Source organism: Labeo rohita, chromosome 11 (genome assembly GCF_022985175.1).
Source record: "Labeo rohita strain BAU-BD-2019 chromosome 11, IGBB_LRoh.1.0, whole genome shotgun sequence".
NCBI lineage: Eukaryota > Metazoa > Chordata > Actinopteri > Cypriniformes > Cyprinidae > Labeo > Labeo rohita.
The window spans coordinates 9,183,696-9,204,153 of NC_066879.1; the positions used below are offsets into that span (position 1 = coordinate 9,183,696).

Here is a 20,458-nt window from a genome sequence, read left to right on the forward strand (position 1 = left end):
CATTTAAAAGCAATCTCTAAAAGTATATAGCCTACTGTTTATCAAAACCCAGCAGAGAGGATTGTGAAGTGAATCCATAATAATACTGATATGGGACCTTTCGAGACTGTGGTAAAGATTCAAGTATTTCACACAGACACAGTTGGGCAGCACAGTCTGAGGATATTTATAAAGCTGGCAAACAGATCTCAAAATCTTAAGTACTTAAAACAACCAGCAAAGCACAACACAAATTGGCTGGAGAACCAGAACATGCTTGAATAATCTGTCAAATTCCACCACAAAACAAAAACCTTATTTTTCATAAACCACTTTCCACCAAAACTTCACATCCTGATATTTGCTATTAAGAAAGAATCCAAACAATCTCAATAGAAGCCATTCTTAAAGGGATAGACCCAAAAAGGAAAATTCTGTCATCATTTACCAAACAGTTGATGGTAGCCATTTATTTCCATACTCTGGAAGTCAATGGCTACCATCAAATGTCTGGTTACCAACATTCTTTAATGTATCTTCTTTTGTGTTCAGCAGAATACAGAAACTCATGCATGTTTGGAGATTGGAGGGTGAGTAAATGATAACAGAATTTTCATTTTTGGGTGAACTGTCCCTTTAAGGGAGGAATTATACGTATGTACTTCACAGTCCATCGCAAAACAGTGAATAAGGCAAAGCTAAATTCATCAAAGAAACATTACATAATATAAATAACTGATTACAGTATCATTCAATATCATATAAACATCTACAAAAATAACATAATTGATAAACTGGATGACAAAACCACCATAAGACATCAAAGTAACTTAAAAAGGTTCCCTTTGTCTCTACATGTGTCATCTATGAGTTTGGCATTCTGTGTATGAGGTAATATAGCATTGAGTAATAATGCTGGTTTAACTGACTCTAAAACAATATTTATACTTTAAACAATTTACAAAGACCTTTGTGTTTTTAACAGTCTAAAATCAGCATTATAAAACTAGCATAGTGTTATTTTAATTGGGTGCTACCTTGTAAATGTAAAAATACTGACAGATAAACCCACAAAACTTACATTCCGGTTGGAGTGTCACATAACATTCTCAATTTACTGATACATCTGTCTTTTTTTTTTTTTTTTTATATATTTTTACTGAGCATGTTCTGATTTTCAGAATATATATGTAGATAAATAACAGTGCTTTAGGTATGAACAAGTGTCCCTCACTCTTCCTGAAAAGTGAAGTCAAAACATCGCCCTCTGGTGGCTGGCTGCAGTATATGTCATAAACCCCGCCCTCTCCATGTAAACCAATGGGACTTGAGCCAAACTAAAAATAAAATTACACTTCAAATAAATTTTTCCCAGAGACGGTTTCCATCATTTTAGGAAGTTCTTATCATGTTTATGTATGTTCAAGTTAGGGATGTGCCCGAATAGCAAATCCTTGTTCGGAAAAGCACAGAAAACAAATAACTAAAACGGCACGGTTAGCCTCTTGCTAGCGGTAGCCTGTTACATTACATTACATAAAATAAAACTTACCAGATAAACAAAACAAGGAGAGATGACTGATAGGATGATGGCAAATGTTTTGCAGATCCTGAGCACCACTGACAAAAATCTAATCTTGTAAAATGAGTGGTAAGTACTGTCGCTCCATAGTATACACAGAGTATGTGTGATTGCGAATCTTGAAAGTGAAAGTAAAAAGCAGTGTATGCATTCAAAAGCGATTGCAATGCCTCACATATTAATAGCGGCTCCCTGATGCCCAAAGTATAATTAGCCTCCCATATATTTTCCTCCCATCTCATATTTATTCCCTTTAGGGGTTCCGTAGGACACATCATTTCCTTTCCGAACATGATATTCAGATTCAAGCACATCCCTAGTTCAAGTTTTTGTTTTTCTAATAAATTTCTAAAAAAAAAACAAGTAGATATAACTGCAGCCTGGGTTTGAACTCTAAAAACTGGGTGGTCACTTTAAAAGTGGGTGGAGTCTCCACACGCAAAACTAAATTTTGATAGCTCCTTTAGAGGAGGGCCTGGAGCTCATGGTTGGTGACGTTCGGACAGGGCCAAGTTTGAAGCTCCGGGACCCCCCTTCTATCTGAGATATCCCTTGCGATCTCTCCCGCTAGACATCCCAGAGTTGCGTTTGAGATCATTAATCTGTATCGTTTTGTTCTCTGCGATGGGTTGCCCTGGGGCTGGAGATTTGCATGGTAGGACAGGAAAGTGATGCTGAGTGCAATTAAGAATTGCTGAGTTATGGTTGGCCAAAGCCCCAGGTGAACTTTAGGCAAGTCCACACTCGGTTAGCATGTGAAAGTGAAGTGACGTGGCCAAGTATGGTGACACATTGCGTACAGTATGCGTACAGTAATGGAAAACATATCTATAGAGAGCAAAATGTCTTTTAAATTAACCAATTCAAATGGAAAACAAATCCGTATCCGATTATGTAATCTGTATAAAACCTGCATACAGTTGCATCAACTTCTGTGGAGATGACGAGTCAGTCAGTGTTGCCATCGCCGACTTTATCGCTTACGCCGAAAACAAAGCAAGCACTAATAAATTGTTAAACGTTAATGTACCGTTAATGCTCTTTACTGTTTTTCCCTGACACATTCATAATTATTATGCCTACTGGTACGCTGTGGCAAGCTTTATGTGTGTCCTTGAGCGCTTATTAGGCTATGTGGGCAGTTTAAAGTCTCATTATTATGATTTATACGGTTTATTAATAAACATGCAACTTATAGTCAACTAATGCTTAAAATGAATGACTACTAGTCAACCAGAAAAATCTTTAGTCGAGGGCAGCCCTAGAAGACAAATCACACGTGTATCGTGTCTGTCTGTCAATGGGAGGTAGCCATGCCGTTTTGGAGCTCCCACCCCCATTTGGAGATCTCCAGGCTGCAGTTATACCCTTCTCTAAAAATGGTGTGTAGTGTTATGAGCTTGTGACTGGGTCTGCAGCTTGGGCAGGATTTTGACACCTCACAATCACTACTGCGTAGACTTGGGCTCCAAATAATATCATCAGTGCAAGATGACAGCAGCCATAGGCCCTGTCCCAAATCACAACCTAAACTCTTGCAGAGTCCACACCTTTGTGATGTAATGCCGGTTTGACTTTTGGGTAGAAATCTGCCGTGGAGCTCACCTCAGCAAGGGCTCGAAAGAAGTGTGTATCGAGGGCAAATAGCAGAATTATGCACATTATTGGACTTGTTTTGGACTGATGAAGAGAAAGCTAAGGGGGCACTCATGAGCACCCTTCTGAAGGATAAAATGATGAAGATTATGGTCTCGTGGACTTAACAGTGAAGTGTGCCATTTGGGACAGGGCTATACTGGGTTATTTTGGTTTCACTTTTCTATCCTTGATGGACGTGGACATACATCATCCATAATTTTTTTTTTTTACAGTCTATGGGTGTGAACTCTAATGATTTGAGGATAATTACATAGTGGTTTCACTGTTGCGATGTTTGAGAGAGTCGTTCTCCTGACAGATCAGCTGGTATGGCTTTTCATTCTCCTCGATCACAGAGTTGCTGATTTCCACATCCTGGTTCTGGAGTTCCTGTCTTGACAGATGCTCAACAATCCCAGCGCCGAATGAATCTCCCAGCACATTGGTGGTGGTCCTGAGTCGATCCCTGATGAACCACACAAAAACATTCACATTAAAGCCATTTTCTGCAAATGTAAGTGGTCCTGGAGTCTGGCAGCTGGTTGCCAATGTGTTGCTAGGGTGTTATGAGTCACTAGCCCCTTTCACACAGTAATACCAGTAAATCGCTGTAAAATTACTGGAACAACATTACCGATAAATACAAAAATTTGCTGTTCAAACAGGCAATGATATTCCATCTGATTACTGGTAAAGTATCATTCACACATCAGTTTAAAAACACAAGTAAATTCTGTGACATCATTAACTGGAAATGACATCTAAACGGCTGTGTTTTTGTTGATGTTTTCATTTTTGTGTCAAACATTCACATTTATTTTTATGATTGGCCAAGAATAGACGCTGTACGTCAGCGCGTTCTAAATTTGTACTTGCTCATATCAGTAACCGAGTTCTGTGTTGACACACAGAGCACATTACCGGTAATTTACTGGTAATGTTTCAACTTCTCACACCGGTACATTGCTGGTATGAATTTACCGGTATTTTTAAAAGGTCCTGTTCACACATAATCTCTTGACAGTAATTTACCGGTAATTTACCAGTAAAGACTGTATGTGTGAAAGGGCTGTTGTCAGGCAGTTGTGGGTAGTTGCCAACATACTGCTTATGTAGGTGGCTAAGGTGTTTAGAGTAGTTTTTAGTGTGTTGTTCTGACTGATTTTTAAAATTTGTTTTGCAATTACTAGGATGTAGAGGGTATTTGCCAAGGCATTACTAGATGGTTGCTGGAATAATCAATATGACTTATAGGTGGTTACTTATTGTACTTACTCCTTAGTAGTTATAACAACCCTGCTGGAAAAAAAACAGCTAAAACCAGCCAACCAGCTTAGGCTGCTCATCCAGGCTGGTCTTAGCTAGTCATAGCTGGTCAGCAGGCTGGTTTTAGAGGGGTTTTGGCTACTTCCAGGCTGGTCTTAGCTGGAACAACCAGCTAAAACCAGCCTGACCAGCCTAGCCAGACTTGAAGACCAGCTAAAACCAGCTTCTTACAGCTTAAACCAGCTAAGACCAGCCTAGGCTGTTTTAGCTGTTTTGTTTTGTTTTCAGCAGGGAAACTGTATAACTAAGCTGGTTGGCTGGTTTAAGCTGGAGATAGCTGGTTTTGCATCCTGGCCTGCTAAAGACGAGGTCAAATCTAAAACCAGCCTGCTGACCAGTTATGACCAGCTAAAACCAGCTTAGTTTGTTGTGGGTGGCTGTCATTGTATTGCTAGACAGGTGACAGGTGTTAAAGTGTTCAGAGTGTTTTTTGTTTGTTGTTGCTATGCAGTTGCCAGGGTGTTGGTAGGTGGTTGCTAGAATATTGTACTGGTTCTATTTTTAAGGTGTTCTGGGTGTTTTAGTATGTTCCTTTGGCGTTTCTAGGGTGTTGTGGGTGGTTGCCCGGGTGTTGCTAGTGTGTTGTTATGCAGATGCTAAGGTGTTCTGAATGGTATTTAAATAAACTTTCTGCATATAACATTAAGTCTCTGAAGAGAAATTTTCAACATATTCACTTCAGTGTTCAGTATTATAGAAGCTCAATATGAAAGCTGAACATGTCAACATTGGCAACACTCCTTCAGATTAGCAGTCTGCATTATGTATCAATAACCTTTGAGAGAGTGCTCTCTACTGGAGCCGCATGCTTCAGCGTGACATTTGAGAGAGACTCACAGGAACCAGTCCACCGCGATGATCAGTGTAATGTCCTCTGTGGGCAGTCCCACCGATGTCAATACTATCACCATGGTAACCAGCCCAGCCTGAGGGATGCCTGCTGCTCCGATGCTAGCGGCGGTCGCCGTAATGCTGCAAGAAACATAAGGGCTTTTTAATTTGGACTTTGATGGAAAATAGCCCACAGGAGATGTTGTTTGCAATAAAAAGTAAAAACCAATGAGACGCGATAAGCACTTCTTCAGTGCTTGTGCTTGCCAAAACTAACCTGATGGTGAGGATCTGCCCAAAGTTCAGGTCCATGTCATTGACCTGGGCAATAAAAATGGCCGCCACGGCCTCGTACAGAGCAGTGCCATCCATATTGATTGTGGCTCCAACTGGCAGCACAAAACGTGTCACTCGTTTATCCACATGGTTGTTTTCTTCAAGACAACGAAAGGTGATGGGCAGGGTGGCAGAGCTGAGAAAGACAGTAAGATAACTATACCATAGTATTGTGTGCAGTTAGAACAAAAGATATCAATTGAAATCTATTTGGGAGACTTGAATTACGAAGATGTAATTGCTATTGTGCCCTTGAGCACAGAAATTGAGAATTTAGTTGAAAAATTGAGAACTTTTATACATTTAGAGTTTTAATTAGGACAGCTAAGTGTAAATAAATAAATAAATAAACGCTGCAACCTATGATTAGATTACAATGAATGATAATTCAGGATGAAAATCTTGTGGCCATTTATTTGATTAATAAGTGTTTTTTTTAATGACAAGCAAATTATGCAGGGGCTAATGGGGGAAATAATGAAATTCAGTACTTGTTAATCAGATCATATGCCAAAGATTTGTAGCATTTTTAGCTTTGAGGTAATTTATGTGCTAGTTTTAGTATCATTGAGATACTCTTATAGTTGTTATAGTTTTTGGTAACATTTTGAATTAATTTTTTTCTTTTTCATATTTTCTGATTTCATGTTAATTTTATTTAAGGTTTTATACATTTTGCTGTATTTCTTTTTATTAGTTTTTGTGGTTTTTAAATGTCTATATAGTAATTATTCCTTTTTATTTAAGTTTTAAATCAGTTAACATTATTTTTTATTTCAAGTAACAGTTTTTAATGGTTTTAGTTTTAGTTAATTATAATAACCCTGTGCTAGCTTAGTGCTAAAGTATAACAAAATAAACTTTTAGCAGATATAGACATTTAAGATCTGTGAGAAAAGACCAAAAATATCATATTATTGATATAATATCATATTAAATGAATATTGCACTGTATATATAATCACATTTTAAAATATAATAAAAACATTTTTATTAAGGTTAGGGTTAGGGTTCATCTTGCAAATATTTGTCCAATAAAATGCTCTTTACTTCACATATATTTTATTTCCTTGTCCAATCATCAACTGGTTGTGAAGAAAGTAGCAGGAATTGATTTGTTTTAAAAATGTGTTGCTTTTATCCATGTCAGGTGTAGTTTATTAAGCTTTAATATTAATTAAAAGCTATTGGCTATATAAAAAAAGCCCATTCATACTGTATGTGCTGTTTTATTTCCTGTTTGAATTGGAAATATATCCACACTACATTCCTAAAATCATTCCATGGGTTCCTAAACTGCTCCTATTATGCCTTTTCAAATATGGCCTTTCATGCAGTGTGTCATGTAGCTGTATGTGAACATAAACTATCTGCAAAGTTGTGAAGCCGACAGTGCACGATAAATAAAGTTATTGTCTATCAAAAAAAGAGTCGGCTCACAATCACCTGAACGAGTTGTCAGAAATTCGAATCTTATTCTGTTACGGCTATACGTCACGAAGTAACACATTTGCATAATGTCCGCCCACGTTCTACGTCGCAAACAACTTGCCCGTCCACCAACACAGTAAAATTTCCATGTGGTTTACATCATGTCAACAAGACGCTGTATCCTACAGAGAACACTTCCAAAAGATGAATCTACAAAGATTGTATTTTCTAGCGATCATTCAAAATACGTAGTTGTGTATGTTATGCTGTGTAACAACAACCCTGCACATGTCTTGCTAACTGGCTAACTCATGCTTCTGTAGTTCTGTTGTTCAGCTGTGGGCCCACTGTAGTCAAAAATTTGTGATTGATGCAGCTCGACTGTCTGTCTGTCTCATTAGTTGGAGTAATGATAAAGGATGGCGTGCGAAGCGGCTTTCAGACCGAGTGCGAAAAGTGCTGCGCTATGAAACCTATTCATTTCAATTGCTTGCGCTGCACGAGGACGGCTTGTTTCTGCATCGACCAAAGCGAATGCGCAGCCAAGTGCACCACTGGCGCGCAAGCCGCACATGCCACGGTCAAAGTTCAAATTAGGCAAATCCGCGTTCGGTGTAAAAGCCGCTTAATGCATTATACAATGTTGAAGTTTACAACATAGAGGTGTACCCGGTTCACTTACATAAGCAAATTGCAACCACTTTCCACAGTAGACTGTGCTAACTTGTCGATCGGCCACTTTAACCATTTCATTGTCAGACTCCAGCTTGAATAACCGTTTCATCGCCAGACTCCAGCTCGAATTGGTAAAGTAAAATCGATGCCATCTTTTCTCAAGTACTGCTCACTGCAGAGCCGAATGGCCTCCAGCTCCCCCTCTCTGGATGTCCAGCTCCACCTCTGTGTAAATTAATGGGTGGAGCTATGTTTAGGATAGGGTAAGGGGTAGGGTTAGGGTGTGGTTAGGTGTCTGTCTCCACCCATTACCTCCATTTGGCTCTGCAGCGAGCACCCTCTCTCTTTTCTATGTATTGACAAGTCTCCAGGGCTGTCATTCAGTTATGGCAATGGGCGTTTCGTTTTCCCGAAATGCGCTGTACGCGGTAGACAAATCATAAAGGACTGCGCCATCTGACCAATCACACCAGTGAGGGCTCACAGAAAGGAGGGGTTTAGAAAGACTGATTCTTTGAACTGCTTCGCACGAGTCGTTTACGAATCATTTAGAAGTGAGGTAAAATTAAATCTATTTTTGGAGAAAACTAAAGTGTTTTTTGACCTTGCATACATGTAAACCTGTTTTAAGAGACTCATAAAACAATATTAGCAACCTTTAAAATGGCATAATAGGAGCACTTTATCATTCCGTGGGACCAACAACAACAAATTATTTGCTCTGCATTGTTGCTGTGGGTTGCTCTACATAGACATCTATAACGTGTTTACCTGGATGAGGTGCCTAGAGCTGTGATCAGAGCCTGAAGCAGCCCAGCGATGAAGGTAAAAGGGTTCTTCTTGGTCACCACAAAGAAGAGCAGAGGCAGAACGAACAGGCCGTGGATGAGCAGCCCGACAATGACAGAAACCGTGTACATCCCCAACTGTCCGCCCACCTGAGCAAGATCCTTCATCTCAACAATCTTCCCTGCTATCAGGAAGAGGATTCCCACCGGAGCATACCTGCAAATTTTACAAGTATTTTACAAGTATTTAAAAAATGTAAGTTGAATTTTTATAAATAACTTTTGAATACATGCATAAATAGAGCCTTTATTCTTTAATCAACTTTCAATTTGATCACATGATATTTGTAATATGTGTCATTTTGTTTCAATATTAAAATAAAGTCATAAAAAGAATCTGTCTTATGATTACAAATTAATATGCCATAATTATTATAAAATATAATTTACAAATATAATTATAATTATACATATATCTATACAAATATAAAATCTAATCATGACTTATTATATTGAGAACATTTCTCATAATAATAATTTAGTATATCATAATAATAAGAACCTTACTCATAAAACTGACACTTTAAATGAAACTTAATTATCATAAACATTATCAGGTAATACGTTATAATATTTAGGGGAAAAATGACGTTCATAATAATGAGTTTAAATTATATAAAGGTTTTCATAATTATCAGTTAAGATAACGATATTACAAAACAATTATGACATAATGAGAAACATAATGATCATTTACATATATATATTTATATATATTTCATTTACATACATATATTAACATTATTAAGATAAAGTTTCTTCTTATATGAGATGATTATGAGTAATGTTCTCATTATTACAAGAGAGTGAGTTACAAGCATTTTCTAAAAACATATTAATGATATATAATTATGATATATTATTATTATATGTTATTATAAAACAGTTTCTTTATAAGATAATGCTAATGCATAATTATAAGACTTTTATTAGAGGTTTCTCATTATTATGCTTTTAAAACATATTGTCCAATGTGTTCAAGAAAAAAATATCGAAAAAATCTTTCTTAACCTTCTTGAAAAGCTGCATTCATGTTTCAAGTTTCATTTAGTTTAAAAAAAAAAAAAACTTTTATACATTCAAGAAAGGTTCCTTACACCTTGAATATATTACAGTCCAATCATTATTTTCAACAATATTTTAACATATATTTTTAAGTATTTAATTCATTTCATGAATTATTAATTCTTTGGTGAGTCACACTATAACTTTTGGTAAAACATATATATATATTTTATAATAATGATACGATTATGACAAACTAATAAGGTTTAATCAGGCTTCATATAGGTTTTGTTTTTATTTTATGTTACTTTTTTATCATTACACACTACCTGTCAAAAGTTTTTAAACATTAAGATTTTTTTCGTTTTTTAAAGAAGTCTCTTAATTCAGGCTCAATAAGCCTGAATTTATTTGATCCAAAATACAGCAAAAACAGTAAAACTCTGAAATATTTTTACTATTTAAAATGTTTTCTATTTGAATATATTTTAAAATGTAATTTATTTCTGTGATTTCAAAGCTGAATTTTTAGCATGATTACTCCAGTCTTCAGTGTCACATGATCCTTCAGAAACCATTCTAATTTGCTGATTTGCTGTTCAAGAAACATTTTATTATTATTATTATTAATAATAATAATATTTAATACAGTTGAGTAAATTTTTTCAGGATTCTTTAATTAATAAAAAAATCCAAAGATCAGCTTTTATCTGAAATAAAAAGCTTTTGTAACATTCTACACTAATACGTGTGTGTCAAAAATTCTACTCTGCTGTTTTCAACATAATGTTTTTTGAGCGGCAAATAAGAATATTAGAATGATTTCTGAAGGATCATGTGACTAGAGTAATGATGCTAAAAATTCAGCTTTGAAATCACAGGAATAAATTACATTTTAAAATATATTCAAATAAAAGAGAGTTATTTTAAAAAGTAAAAATATTTCAAAATGTTACAGTTTTTCCTGTGCTTTGGAGCAAATAAATCCACACAGTGTCACACTAGCATTTTTACTCTGTGGTCCCTAAAAATATCAAAATAAACTGTAGTACAAAACTGTACTACAAAAATGAAAAACAAAATCACTGAAGAAGTGTATCCAAGTCACTGTATGTAAGAATTGCATTTTTAATGTATTTTTACATAACTCCTACATAACTGCCCTACTGTTATCAAAGATTCAGCAGGAAGGTTATCAGAACATCATAGTCACACACTAACCAGATAATGATGGCCACCAAGCGCATTATGGCTTCATTCAGACAGTCAAAGAAGTCCCGGAGAGCCTGGCCCTGCTGTTTCATGTTTCCAATCACTAATCCGAAGCACATGGAGAACACCACCAACCCCAAGGCGTTCACCCCGTTCGAGGAACCCGAAACAGGCACCACCTCTTCCACTGTCTCCTGAATGGTCTGCAGGACTGTGCTGAGGTTGTACACTTGGCTGAGATCTGTAGCGTTGAAGCTGTCTGTCGCATTGACCATGATGGTCACATTTTTGGTCAACACAGTTTTCTTGTACAGTGTTTTGTACTGCAAGACAAATGGGTGATTAGTAATGTCTGTTACTTGCACCAAACGGGTCTGCATAAAAGAAAAACAATATTTTTTATTGTTTTTCTGCCATTTAAATTGCAGTATAAAAAGGCATTGCATTACTCTTTGCTAAATACTTTCTAAATCCCAAATCAACCTCAACTAAGGGAACAATTTAAGAACAGACAAACCTGTTTAAAGCAGGCCTCAACTAAATTCGGTGGAAACATATTTCTGTAAGAACAATGAGAAGAATCAGATCCCATAGCGTCTAAGAAACAAATAAGTATCACATCAGTCAAACTAAAATTTCTCATCACCTTATCAGGTCCAAAAAAGCATCAGCAGCCTGCACTGGCTCAATGCTGCCACTAGAGGCCACTGGACTGTCCCTGCTCCCTTTACCTGGCCTGATAATAATCACCATTACTATACCGATGAAAACTGCTATAAACGTGGTCACCATGTAGTAGACGATGGCCCGAATTCCCATCTTCCCAGAGGCCTTGCTGTCTAAAGAGGAGATTCCTGAAGACAGCAATGCAGCAGCAGCAAGAGACAGAAAAATCTGTGCTTGAGCATTTCAGAAGTGACAGTTTTACTATAAAATAACATGGTTTCATTGCTCATTACTGTTATAGTAGCCATTATATAAACTACTGTTTAAAAGTTTGGGGTCAATAAGATTTTTTAAAAGACTTTTCTTATGCTCGCCAAGCCTGCATTTATGTGAACAGTGAAATGTACACAATAAAAAAAGTATAAATATTGCAAAATATGACTAAAATTCAAAATACATTTTTAATTTTAAAATGTAATTTATTACTGTGATCAAAGCTGAATTTTCAGCATCATTGCTCCAGTCTTGAGTGTCACATGATCCTTAAAAACTCATTCTAATATGCTGATTTGCCATTTAAAAATTATTTCTTATTATTATAAATGTTAAAATGGTTGTGATGATTAATATTTTGTATAAAGTCTGATACATTTTAAGATTTGTTGATGAATAGAAACAAACAGCACTTATTTGTAAAATTGTAACTAAATGTCTTTACTGTTTAGCTTTTGCACATATGATCAGTTTAATGCGTCCTTTCTGAATAAAAGAATAAAAACTGAATAAAAAACTGACAAACCCCAAAGTTTTGAACAGTAACAGAACTGAATTATATAGTACAACTGCACAAAAGCACAGAATACAGACACTGAATACATAACAACCAACAGTTAATGTTTTATGAAATATAAATTAACAATGCACAATAAACCCTGCTGTAAAGAAATGTTAAAGGGGTTGTTTACCCGAAAATGAAAACTGTCATCTTGTTCTCACCCTCCTAACCGGTATGAATTTCTTTCTTCTGTTGAACACAAAAGAAGACATTTTGAAAAAATGTGGTAACCATTGCTGGTAGCCATTGGTATGGAAACAAATATTATGGAAGTCAATGGCTACCAGCTACTGTTTGGTTGCCAGCATTTTTCAAAATATTTTCTTTTATATTTAAAGGGGTCATCAGATGCCCATTTTCCACAAACTGATGATTCTCTATGGTCTTAATGAGAAGACTATAACATACTTTGGTTAAAAATTCTCAGTGGTAGTGTAAAACACACCGTTTTTTACTTTGTCAAAATCAGCCCTGTTCAGATAGTGCCATTCTACTGCATGTTCCTTTAAATGCTAATGAGCTCTGCTCACCCCATCCCTCTATTCTGTGGGGTGACGAGCAGTGCTGCCAAGTCTGTGGTTTTCCCGCGGAATTGGGCTACTTTGACACTGTTGCCACGGGTTGTTTTTCATGTCCGCGGGTTGAAGTGACCCCAATAACGTAATATTTAGTCCCTGAAATGCTAATTTTCCCAGGGGAACCCTGCCAAAAAATGTGTATTTTACCACCGGAACATGGTTTTTAATGGTGGACACCCCTCAAAACATGATTTGATTAGCAATTGGGCGGGTTCTGTTGTGAAAACCTGGCAACCCTGGTGAAGTGCTGGTCTGTTTATGTTAGCCGCATTTACACGAACATAGACGCATTTATGTAAATCGCCAGGCACATTTTCTTCTAAAACAAAAGTATCTGCGTCTTCAGCGGCTCAGATGCCGGAAGTAAATGATGACTGCTATGAACATTATTACATCCAGCTCAGTCAGAGACATTCTCTCGTCTCCTGCACCGGAGTAGACCCAATGGCGTTCGTAGTCGAACTGTTCACAGCTCAGTCAGGGCGGATCTAAGGTAAGACGGTCATGTCAATCAGCTATTGTGGGAGCGGCCTTTGTCGGTGTGACGTCACATCGACTAGAAGCTGAGAATGGCTTGATTTGAAAAAGAGGATATTTCTTATAAAGATTACAAAAATACCACTGGGATTTTTATCATAATAGGGTAGTTGTGTACACACACTGCCGACACACATTTATGTTCAACCAACAAGTAAAAGTGAGTTTTGCCTCTGTAGGCCCACTTTAATAGGAAGAAATTCATACAGGTTTGGAGAGTGAGCAAATGATGAAAACCATTTAAAGATTCATTCACTCCAGAATGAAAATTACCTGATCATTTACTTACCCCATGTCATCCAAGATGTTCATGTCTTTCTTTCTTCAGTTGCAAAGAAATTATTTTTTTGAGAAAAACATTCCAGGATATAGTGATGGCCAATGTGTTAAAGGTTCAAACTGCAGTTTCAAAGCAGCTTCAAAGGGCTCTACACGATCCTGGCCGAGGAATAAGTGTCTTATCTAGCGAAACCATCTGTCATTTTCTAAGAAAAATAAAACTTTCTATACTTTTTAAACCCAATTGCGCTAGCTCTGTGATACGCGTCTATGACTTAACGCATTACATAATCATGTAAGAAAGATCATGCGTGGTTAATTCTCCATCTGCGTTCTCCGGTCCACAAAGATAGGGTGGGATAAAAAAACTCTAATTTTCTCCTTCAACTTCAAAATTGTCCGACATCATCGTTTTACCTTTTTTTGTAAAGGGCGTCTGACTGTCTTTGCATGTTCGCTTTGTAAACACTGGGTCAGTACTTTTGCCAACGTCAAGCGTGACCTTTCCAACATGTGGAGTCGAGCTAAAGCTTGACGAGCATTTGTGATTAAAACTTATGTAACTTTTAAAAAAAAGACAGTTATTCCTCAGCTGGGATCGTGTAGAGCCCTTTGAAGCTGCACTGAAACTGCAATTTGGACCTTCAACTCGCTAATCCCCATTGAAGTCCACTATATGGAGAAAATTCCTGTAATGTTTTCCTCAAAAATCTTAATTTCTTTCGGACTAAACAAAGCAAGACATGAATATCTTGGATAACACAGGGTGAGTAAATTATCAGGAAATTTGCATTCTGGAGTGAACTAATCCTTTAACCGTTAGTTCATTATAACTAATGCAAAGGAATTTATAGTGTTAACGAAAGAGTGATTTGTGGTGTACCTGTGACAAGACTAGAGACGATGAGCGGTAGAACGAGCATCTGAAGCATCCTCATCAGCAGCTCTCCAGGAAATGAGAAATACTTTACCTCCCTGATGGACAGGTTACAAGGTCTCAGGGCAAAACCCAACACCACCCCTGTATACAGTTAAACAGATGTAAAACTTCAAATTGAGCTGTTTTAAAATTTCATACTTCCCTCCTAACTAAAAAACAACCCCAACATGATGTTTTTCCTACTGTTTTGCCCACTAATGGACTGTTGATCGATTCCATCTATGTTTTGATTCTCATTCTGAATCCAGTTCAGTCTTTTTTCAGCGTTTTGTTAAAAATATTGTTTTTCTTTATTTTTTTATTCATGAAACTTGAATTGAAGTTTCACATTGAAGTGTTTATAAAAAAATAATGCATGAAGCTAAAATGAAATGTTTTTGTTTACAAGCAGATACCCTGTTCTTTCTTTTAATGTTTTGTATGTTCAGATATTCATATGATGTAAAGTTCACTTAAAGAAAACTTCCCAGAATACTTGCAGTATGAAACTACTAAACTAGTAGTTTACTGAGACTATACTTCAAAGTGTACTAAAAATGCAACAATTATTTACTTATCAGTATATCTATAAGTTGACTTTTAGTATAGTTGCAGTACAAACTAAAAACTTAGATGTAAACTAGTTTGTAAACAGTTATTACAGTTAAACTTGAAGCATACTTACAAGTATACTTTTATATACTAGAAAGTGGGCCAATTTAGTCCCAGATAGTACACTTACAAGTATACTACTACACTGTAAAAAATAAAATACACAATTTGTTGAGTCAGCTTAAAATAATTTGTTATCCTGCTGCCTTAAAATTTTAAGTTTAGTCAACTAAAATAAGTTTATTCAACTTGAAATGTTAAGTTGTACTAAGTAACAACTTAGATATTTGTGTTTGCTAAACTTAACAGATGGGTAAGTAACCCGGCTGCATTAAAATTTTAAGTTGATTCAACTCAAATATCTAAGTTGTCACTTAGTATAATTTAACGTTTCAAGTTGAATAAACATTTTTTGAGTTGATTGAACTTAAAATTTTAAGGCAGCCAGGTTACAAATTATTTTAAGTTGACTCAACAAATTGTTTTTTACAGTGTACTACACTGACATTTGTATACTTACTACATAAAATATACTTAACAATATACTTGAACTTTACTTAAGTATACTTAAAATAAACTTGAAGTATACTACTTTTTGGTAAGGGTTACCTAAAGCCACAGCAGCCACTGTGAAGATCACAAAGGTGTTCCTCCGCAGGAACGTCTTGACACTGTCCCGTGTTATGCCGCCCATCTTTCGTCTGCTTCCTGACATCTGCTTCTGTAACACTCGGCACAAACGGTGGAGCCCCTCCTCAGCGCGCTGTGGCTTCTCAGAGTCTTCACTCAGAAACAGACTAGTGCTGTTTGGAGGCTTCTCATTCATAATCAGCTCTAATACATGGTCCAAGAGAGTTTCGTGGGAAACTGTGACCAAGAAATCAGAAAGAAAAATAGTGGGGGTTTTTGGTGATATTCAGCATTATGGCACAAGCTACTGCTCCTGGTCATGGATGATCTTGTAATAAACCTCTCTTTAAACATCACTTTTGCACCACACATTTTTACAAACAGATTTTCACAAATAGATTTTTAAGAACAACAGCTGATGGACTCCATAACTATGGAAAAAATACTATGGAAGACAATGGAGACCATCAGCTGTTCGGTTCCCAACATCCTTCAAAATACATACAGGTTTGGGACAATTTGAGGCTGAGTAAATGATGACAGAATTATCATTTTCGGGCGTTCAGTCCATTACAATTCACCACCTACTCTTGCAGTTAAGCACCAACTTCAATCCCAACTTGTTTAGTGACATGCTGACGCCATATTGATGTGAGGCTATGGTAATGATATGCTCTAATTGATTATGAAAACTGTAAACACAAAATAAATGTCATATTGAGGTGCTTATTCCGAAGACAATAAACAAATATCATGTGACTTCCAGATAAGCAGTACACAGTGTCTCCACTGAGCCAGTCATTGTATATTCTCTTTCAGACACACACCAGGATGGAAGTGAAGGTGTGTAAGCTGACGGCTGTTCTGGAGTCAGCTGAGAGTGTGAAGAACCTGCTGAAAGCACAGGGTTACCCACAACAGCTGACTTGGAATTTCAACTTTGAAATTGTTATTTTGTATATCAATGTAATTACATCTCACAATAGGTTCTTATGTCTAGCTATCATGACTTCTTCATAGTGGCTTATATCTTGCAATGCGACTTATTATATTGCAATGTTAGTTCATATGTCACAATGACGCATTCACATAATTTCAACTTTACGACTTTGAAATTGCAACTTTATACCTTGCAATGCATTTTTTCTGCACAATTTCAACTTTGTATCTTACGAGGCAACTTCAAATTTTGTAGTTATGACTTTGAAATGACTTTATATCTCGCAATTTATTTTGCTTTATATCACACAATGTGACTTTTACCTTTCACAATCTTGCAAAAATACAACCTTGAAATTGCGTTTTTATAATTTGTAATTAATTCTTTCCACATAATTTCAACTTTATATCTCACAGTCACTTTATATCCTATTATGACTTTTTCACATATTTTCAACTTTAGTGGCGCTAAGTTTTTCAATTACGATTTTGTAATTGTGCCTTTATATCCTGCATTGTGACTTGATATCTTGTTATAGTTTTTTCAGCATAATTTCAACTTTATATCTCACAGTGTGACTTTATATTACACTAATTCACGTTAAAGCCTTATTTTTGTATTTCTGATTCTCATAAGCGGAACTTTTTCTCATATTAGTTATTATTTCAAACTTTGTCTCATAATTGCATATTTTAATTTTTCAGTCTGAGGCAGAAACAGGCTTGCATGTTTCAAACATGGTGTTACAAATGGGAAAACATTTAAAGCAATTCTATCAGGAATCCCATAAGGGTTTGCCAAGAAAACAATTCACTCAAAAATTTGAATTCCATCACTGCATTTCATCACTTTTATGTCATCTTAAATCCATATAGTATTTATTTTTTCAGTGGAACACAGTATCCTTATTAAAATGTCCAGGCTGCTGGTTTCCATACAATGGAAGTAAAAGAATATCGAGGCTGTCAAGCTCCAAAAATGACAAAAAAGCACCATATCTGCTCTATATTGCAAAACACCTAAGGCCATAGTTCTCCAAAACATCTCAGGTTTTGTTCCAATGAATAAAATTAATCTTACAACATCATCTTCATTTTTGAATGCATTGTAACTCAGAGCCTTAGGGTTCTAGAAAAAAAACCTGAAATTATAAACTGGCTGACAAAATAATCAACCATCATAGAGACCACTGATACCAATCACTGCTTGTCTAATGTCAAAAGACATAAAAATACAATACACTCCATAATACACTATAAAGAAAAATATCAATTAAATTTTAGTACCTAAACTATTTATCACCCAGCAACTCCACCTCAGATTTTCCTTATTAATCTATGGTATAAAACCTTGATATGGGTTCACTCACCACTCATGGTTGCTCTGCAGTGGGTTAGTGCTGGAGAGACTGGACTGAAGCGGTCACGGGTAAAGCTCAACTCGTGCCAAACACACATGAAACAGTTTATTATACAGCCTGACCTTCTCTCACCCTCCATGTGACCCCATACTGAGTGACAGCAGAGGTACACAGCACACCTTTTGACCTGATCTAGGGCCAGTTTTCCCTCCATTGATCCCTGCTTGATGGTCTGATCACTGATCTTAAATCAGCATAAATACACACATCAACAAACACCCCAGGTGGGCACTACAAAGCTGACCCGCACCATCATCTTGCCCCCATCCTGTCCACTTTCCAATAGTGAACCAAAAGATCCACACTTGAACCAAAACATCACAAGAAAACAGAGGATTGGTAATATATTTGTGAACAGAACAGCATGTTTTATGACTACAAGAATTTTTAGACAGAATTAATGTTTGGGTGTTACATTTTGGTGAGGCAAACAAACTAAAACAAACAATGAAAGAAATAAGTAATAATATTGACTTTGCTGCTTGATCCAAAAAGCTAGCTCGTTTACATATTAGATTATAATTTAAATTACAGTATATTTATACACTTTTTTATTTTAAAACAACAGAACACTACTTACCATTTCGTAGCAGCTCTTCTTGTATCCCTTCTGTCCTCCGTGTGCGTTCTGGTAACGTCGCGCGTAACAGATGCTCGAGATCCGAAATCCTCACGGTTTAAAGAAACGAAAACGGCGGAGAAAGTGATTTTTGCGTGGGAAGAGAGGGTTAAGGATTTTTCCTGAGAGAAAAAACAACGACCTACTGGCCGACAGCGCAAAGAATCAACACGTTAATAAAGTCTCATTGGGGGAGGCGTTTAATACTGTGCGTATGCAACGACAACACCCGCTGAGCGTTCATACTGCTGGATTCATCTAATAACTGTTCAGTACTAGTGACGCACTGTCATTTAACAGTACATAAAGTTATTACGTGTGAAATATGATCTTTATTCAATGATAAATAAATGTGTAGTTAAATTTTACTGTAGTACTCGAGGGCAAGAGACAAATATTCAGCGTATCTCATTACCATGACAACGTGATTGCTCGCGCTTGTTGAGGTCCAGCCTTCAGATCGTGTGTGTATGTGTGTGTGTGTGAGAGAGAGAGCGAGAGTGTGACCTTCTGCTCCGATCTACCCACTCACCACCTACACACGTGTCTTAGGTCTCTATAAACTCTCGCTCTTTTTCTTGCAACTTTCCCCAGGGAATCTGACGTTTTTTGCAGCACATTGATACGGGTTCGTTTAATTTTATATATTATATTGTACGTTTGCATTAATGTATTTTATGGAACAGTTGTTCAGGAATATCAGTAGATAATCGTGTTTTACTTCTAGACTGACAAATAATTAGTCATGTACAGAATAGTGTTTATAGGAGATAATCACTGATTTAATGGAAGTATATGGGAGTTTTAACAAATTTAGGTTATAAAAACGTTTTGGCAACACTCTCAGATAGCACACGAACCCTGGTGAAAAAACCAGCATATGCTGGTAGGTATGTTTTGATGCTGGGATGCTGGTTAGATATGTTTTGATGCTGGTTTAAGCTGGTCTTTAGCTGGTTTATGCTGGTCCTTTGCTGGTTTATGCTGGTCCTTTGCTGGTTCATGCTGGTCAAGGACCAGCATAGACCAGCAAAGGACCAGCTTAAACCAGCATCAAAACATACCTAACCAGCATCCCAGCATCAAAACATAGCTACCAGCATATGCTGTTTTTTTCACCAGGGAACGTCTGCAAGATGTCTGTTAAAGATCACTTAATCTGGAAAGCATCTGCTGTGTACAAACATCTGACAGACATCTGTAAGATGTCAGTTTTACATACATTCTAAATCATAAACATCTTAAAGTCATCTAATAGACGTCTATTTTCTGATTGGAAACGTCCTATAGACTTACTGCAGATGAGCAAACACTCTAAAAAATACACTTTCCAGATGTAAATGCAGATGTCAAATAGACATCTCTGTGATGTATGTGTGCTGTCAGGGTTGAAATGTCCGGTTTTCTTGTTGTGATTATAAAGTTATTTAAAGGTTACAAAAATGTTTTTCCAGCATTCTACTAACGTTGTTTTTACCCAAAATATAACGCTATTTGACGTTTATTTGTAATATTCTAAGAATGTTTAAATGTTCAGTTTTCTTGTCATGATTAGATGAA

General features: G+C 36.5%; 1 protein-coding gene across 3 annotated transcripts; it reads right to left on the reverse strand.

Moving 5' to 3' along the window:
- Window positions 1–293: 293 nt before the first annotated feature.
- On the reverse strand, window positions 294–19,082 carry slc1a6 (solute carrier family 1 member 6). 3 transcript variants are annotated; one of them, XM_051122213.1, is made up of 10 exons: window positions 18,860–19,082; window positions 15,899–16,156; window positions 14,642–14,779; window positions 11,510–11,717; window positions 11,381–11,423; window positions 10,873–11,186; window positions 8,570–8,803; window positions 5,634–5,828; window positions 5,363–5,497; window positions 294–3,665 (listed from the first exon to the last, which is right to left on the reverse strand). In XM_051122213.1, the coding sequence occupies exons 2-10, from the start codon at window positions 16,113–16,115 to the stop codon at window positions 3,467–3,469; spliced, it is 1,683 nt and encodes a 560-aa protein (XP_050978170.1). In that variant the 5' UTR covers window positions 16,116–16,156; window positions 18,860–19,082; the 3' UTR covers window positions 294–3,466. The 3 variants fall into 3 exon arrangements, 2 of the variants coding, with proteins under 2 accessions (XP_050978170.1, XP_050978169.1); XM_051122212.1 differs by lacking the exon at window positions 18,860–19,082 and adding an exon at window positions 18,229–18,287; XR_007828678.1 differs by lacking the exon at window positions 18,860–19,082 and adding an exon at window positions 18,229–18,287 and having other exon boundaries at window positions 3,581–3,665; window positions 5,301–5,497.
- Between the last annotated feature and the right edge of the window lie 1,376 nt (window positions 19,083–20,458).

Bases quoted from the DNA above. Each gene is read 5' to 3' on its own strand.
- slc1a6 (XM_051122212.1), bottom strand. The intron at 11,424-11,509 runs GTGATGAGAAAT...TTGTTCTTACAG, and splicing joins GCTTTTTTGGACCTGATAAG to AAATATGTTTCCACCGAATT. The intron at 5,498-5,633 runs GTTAGTTTTGGC...TGTTTCTTGCAG, and splicing joins GGGCAGATCCTCACCATCAG to CATTACGGCGACCGCCGCTA.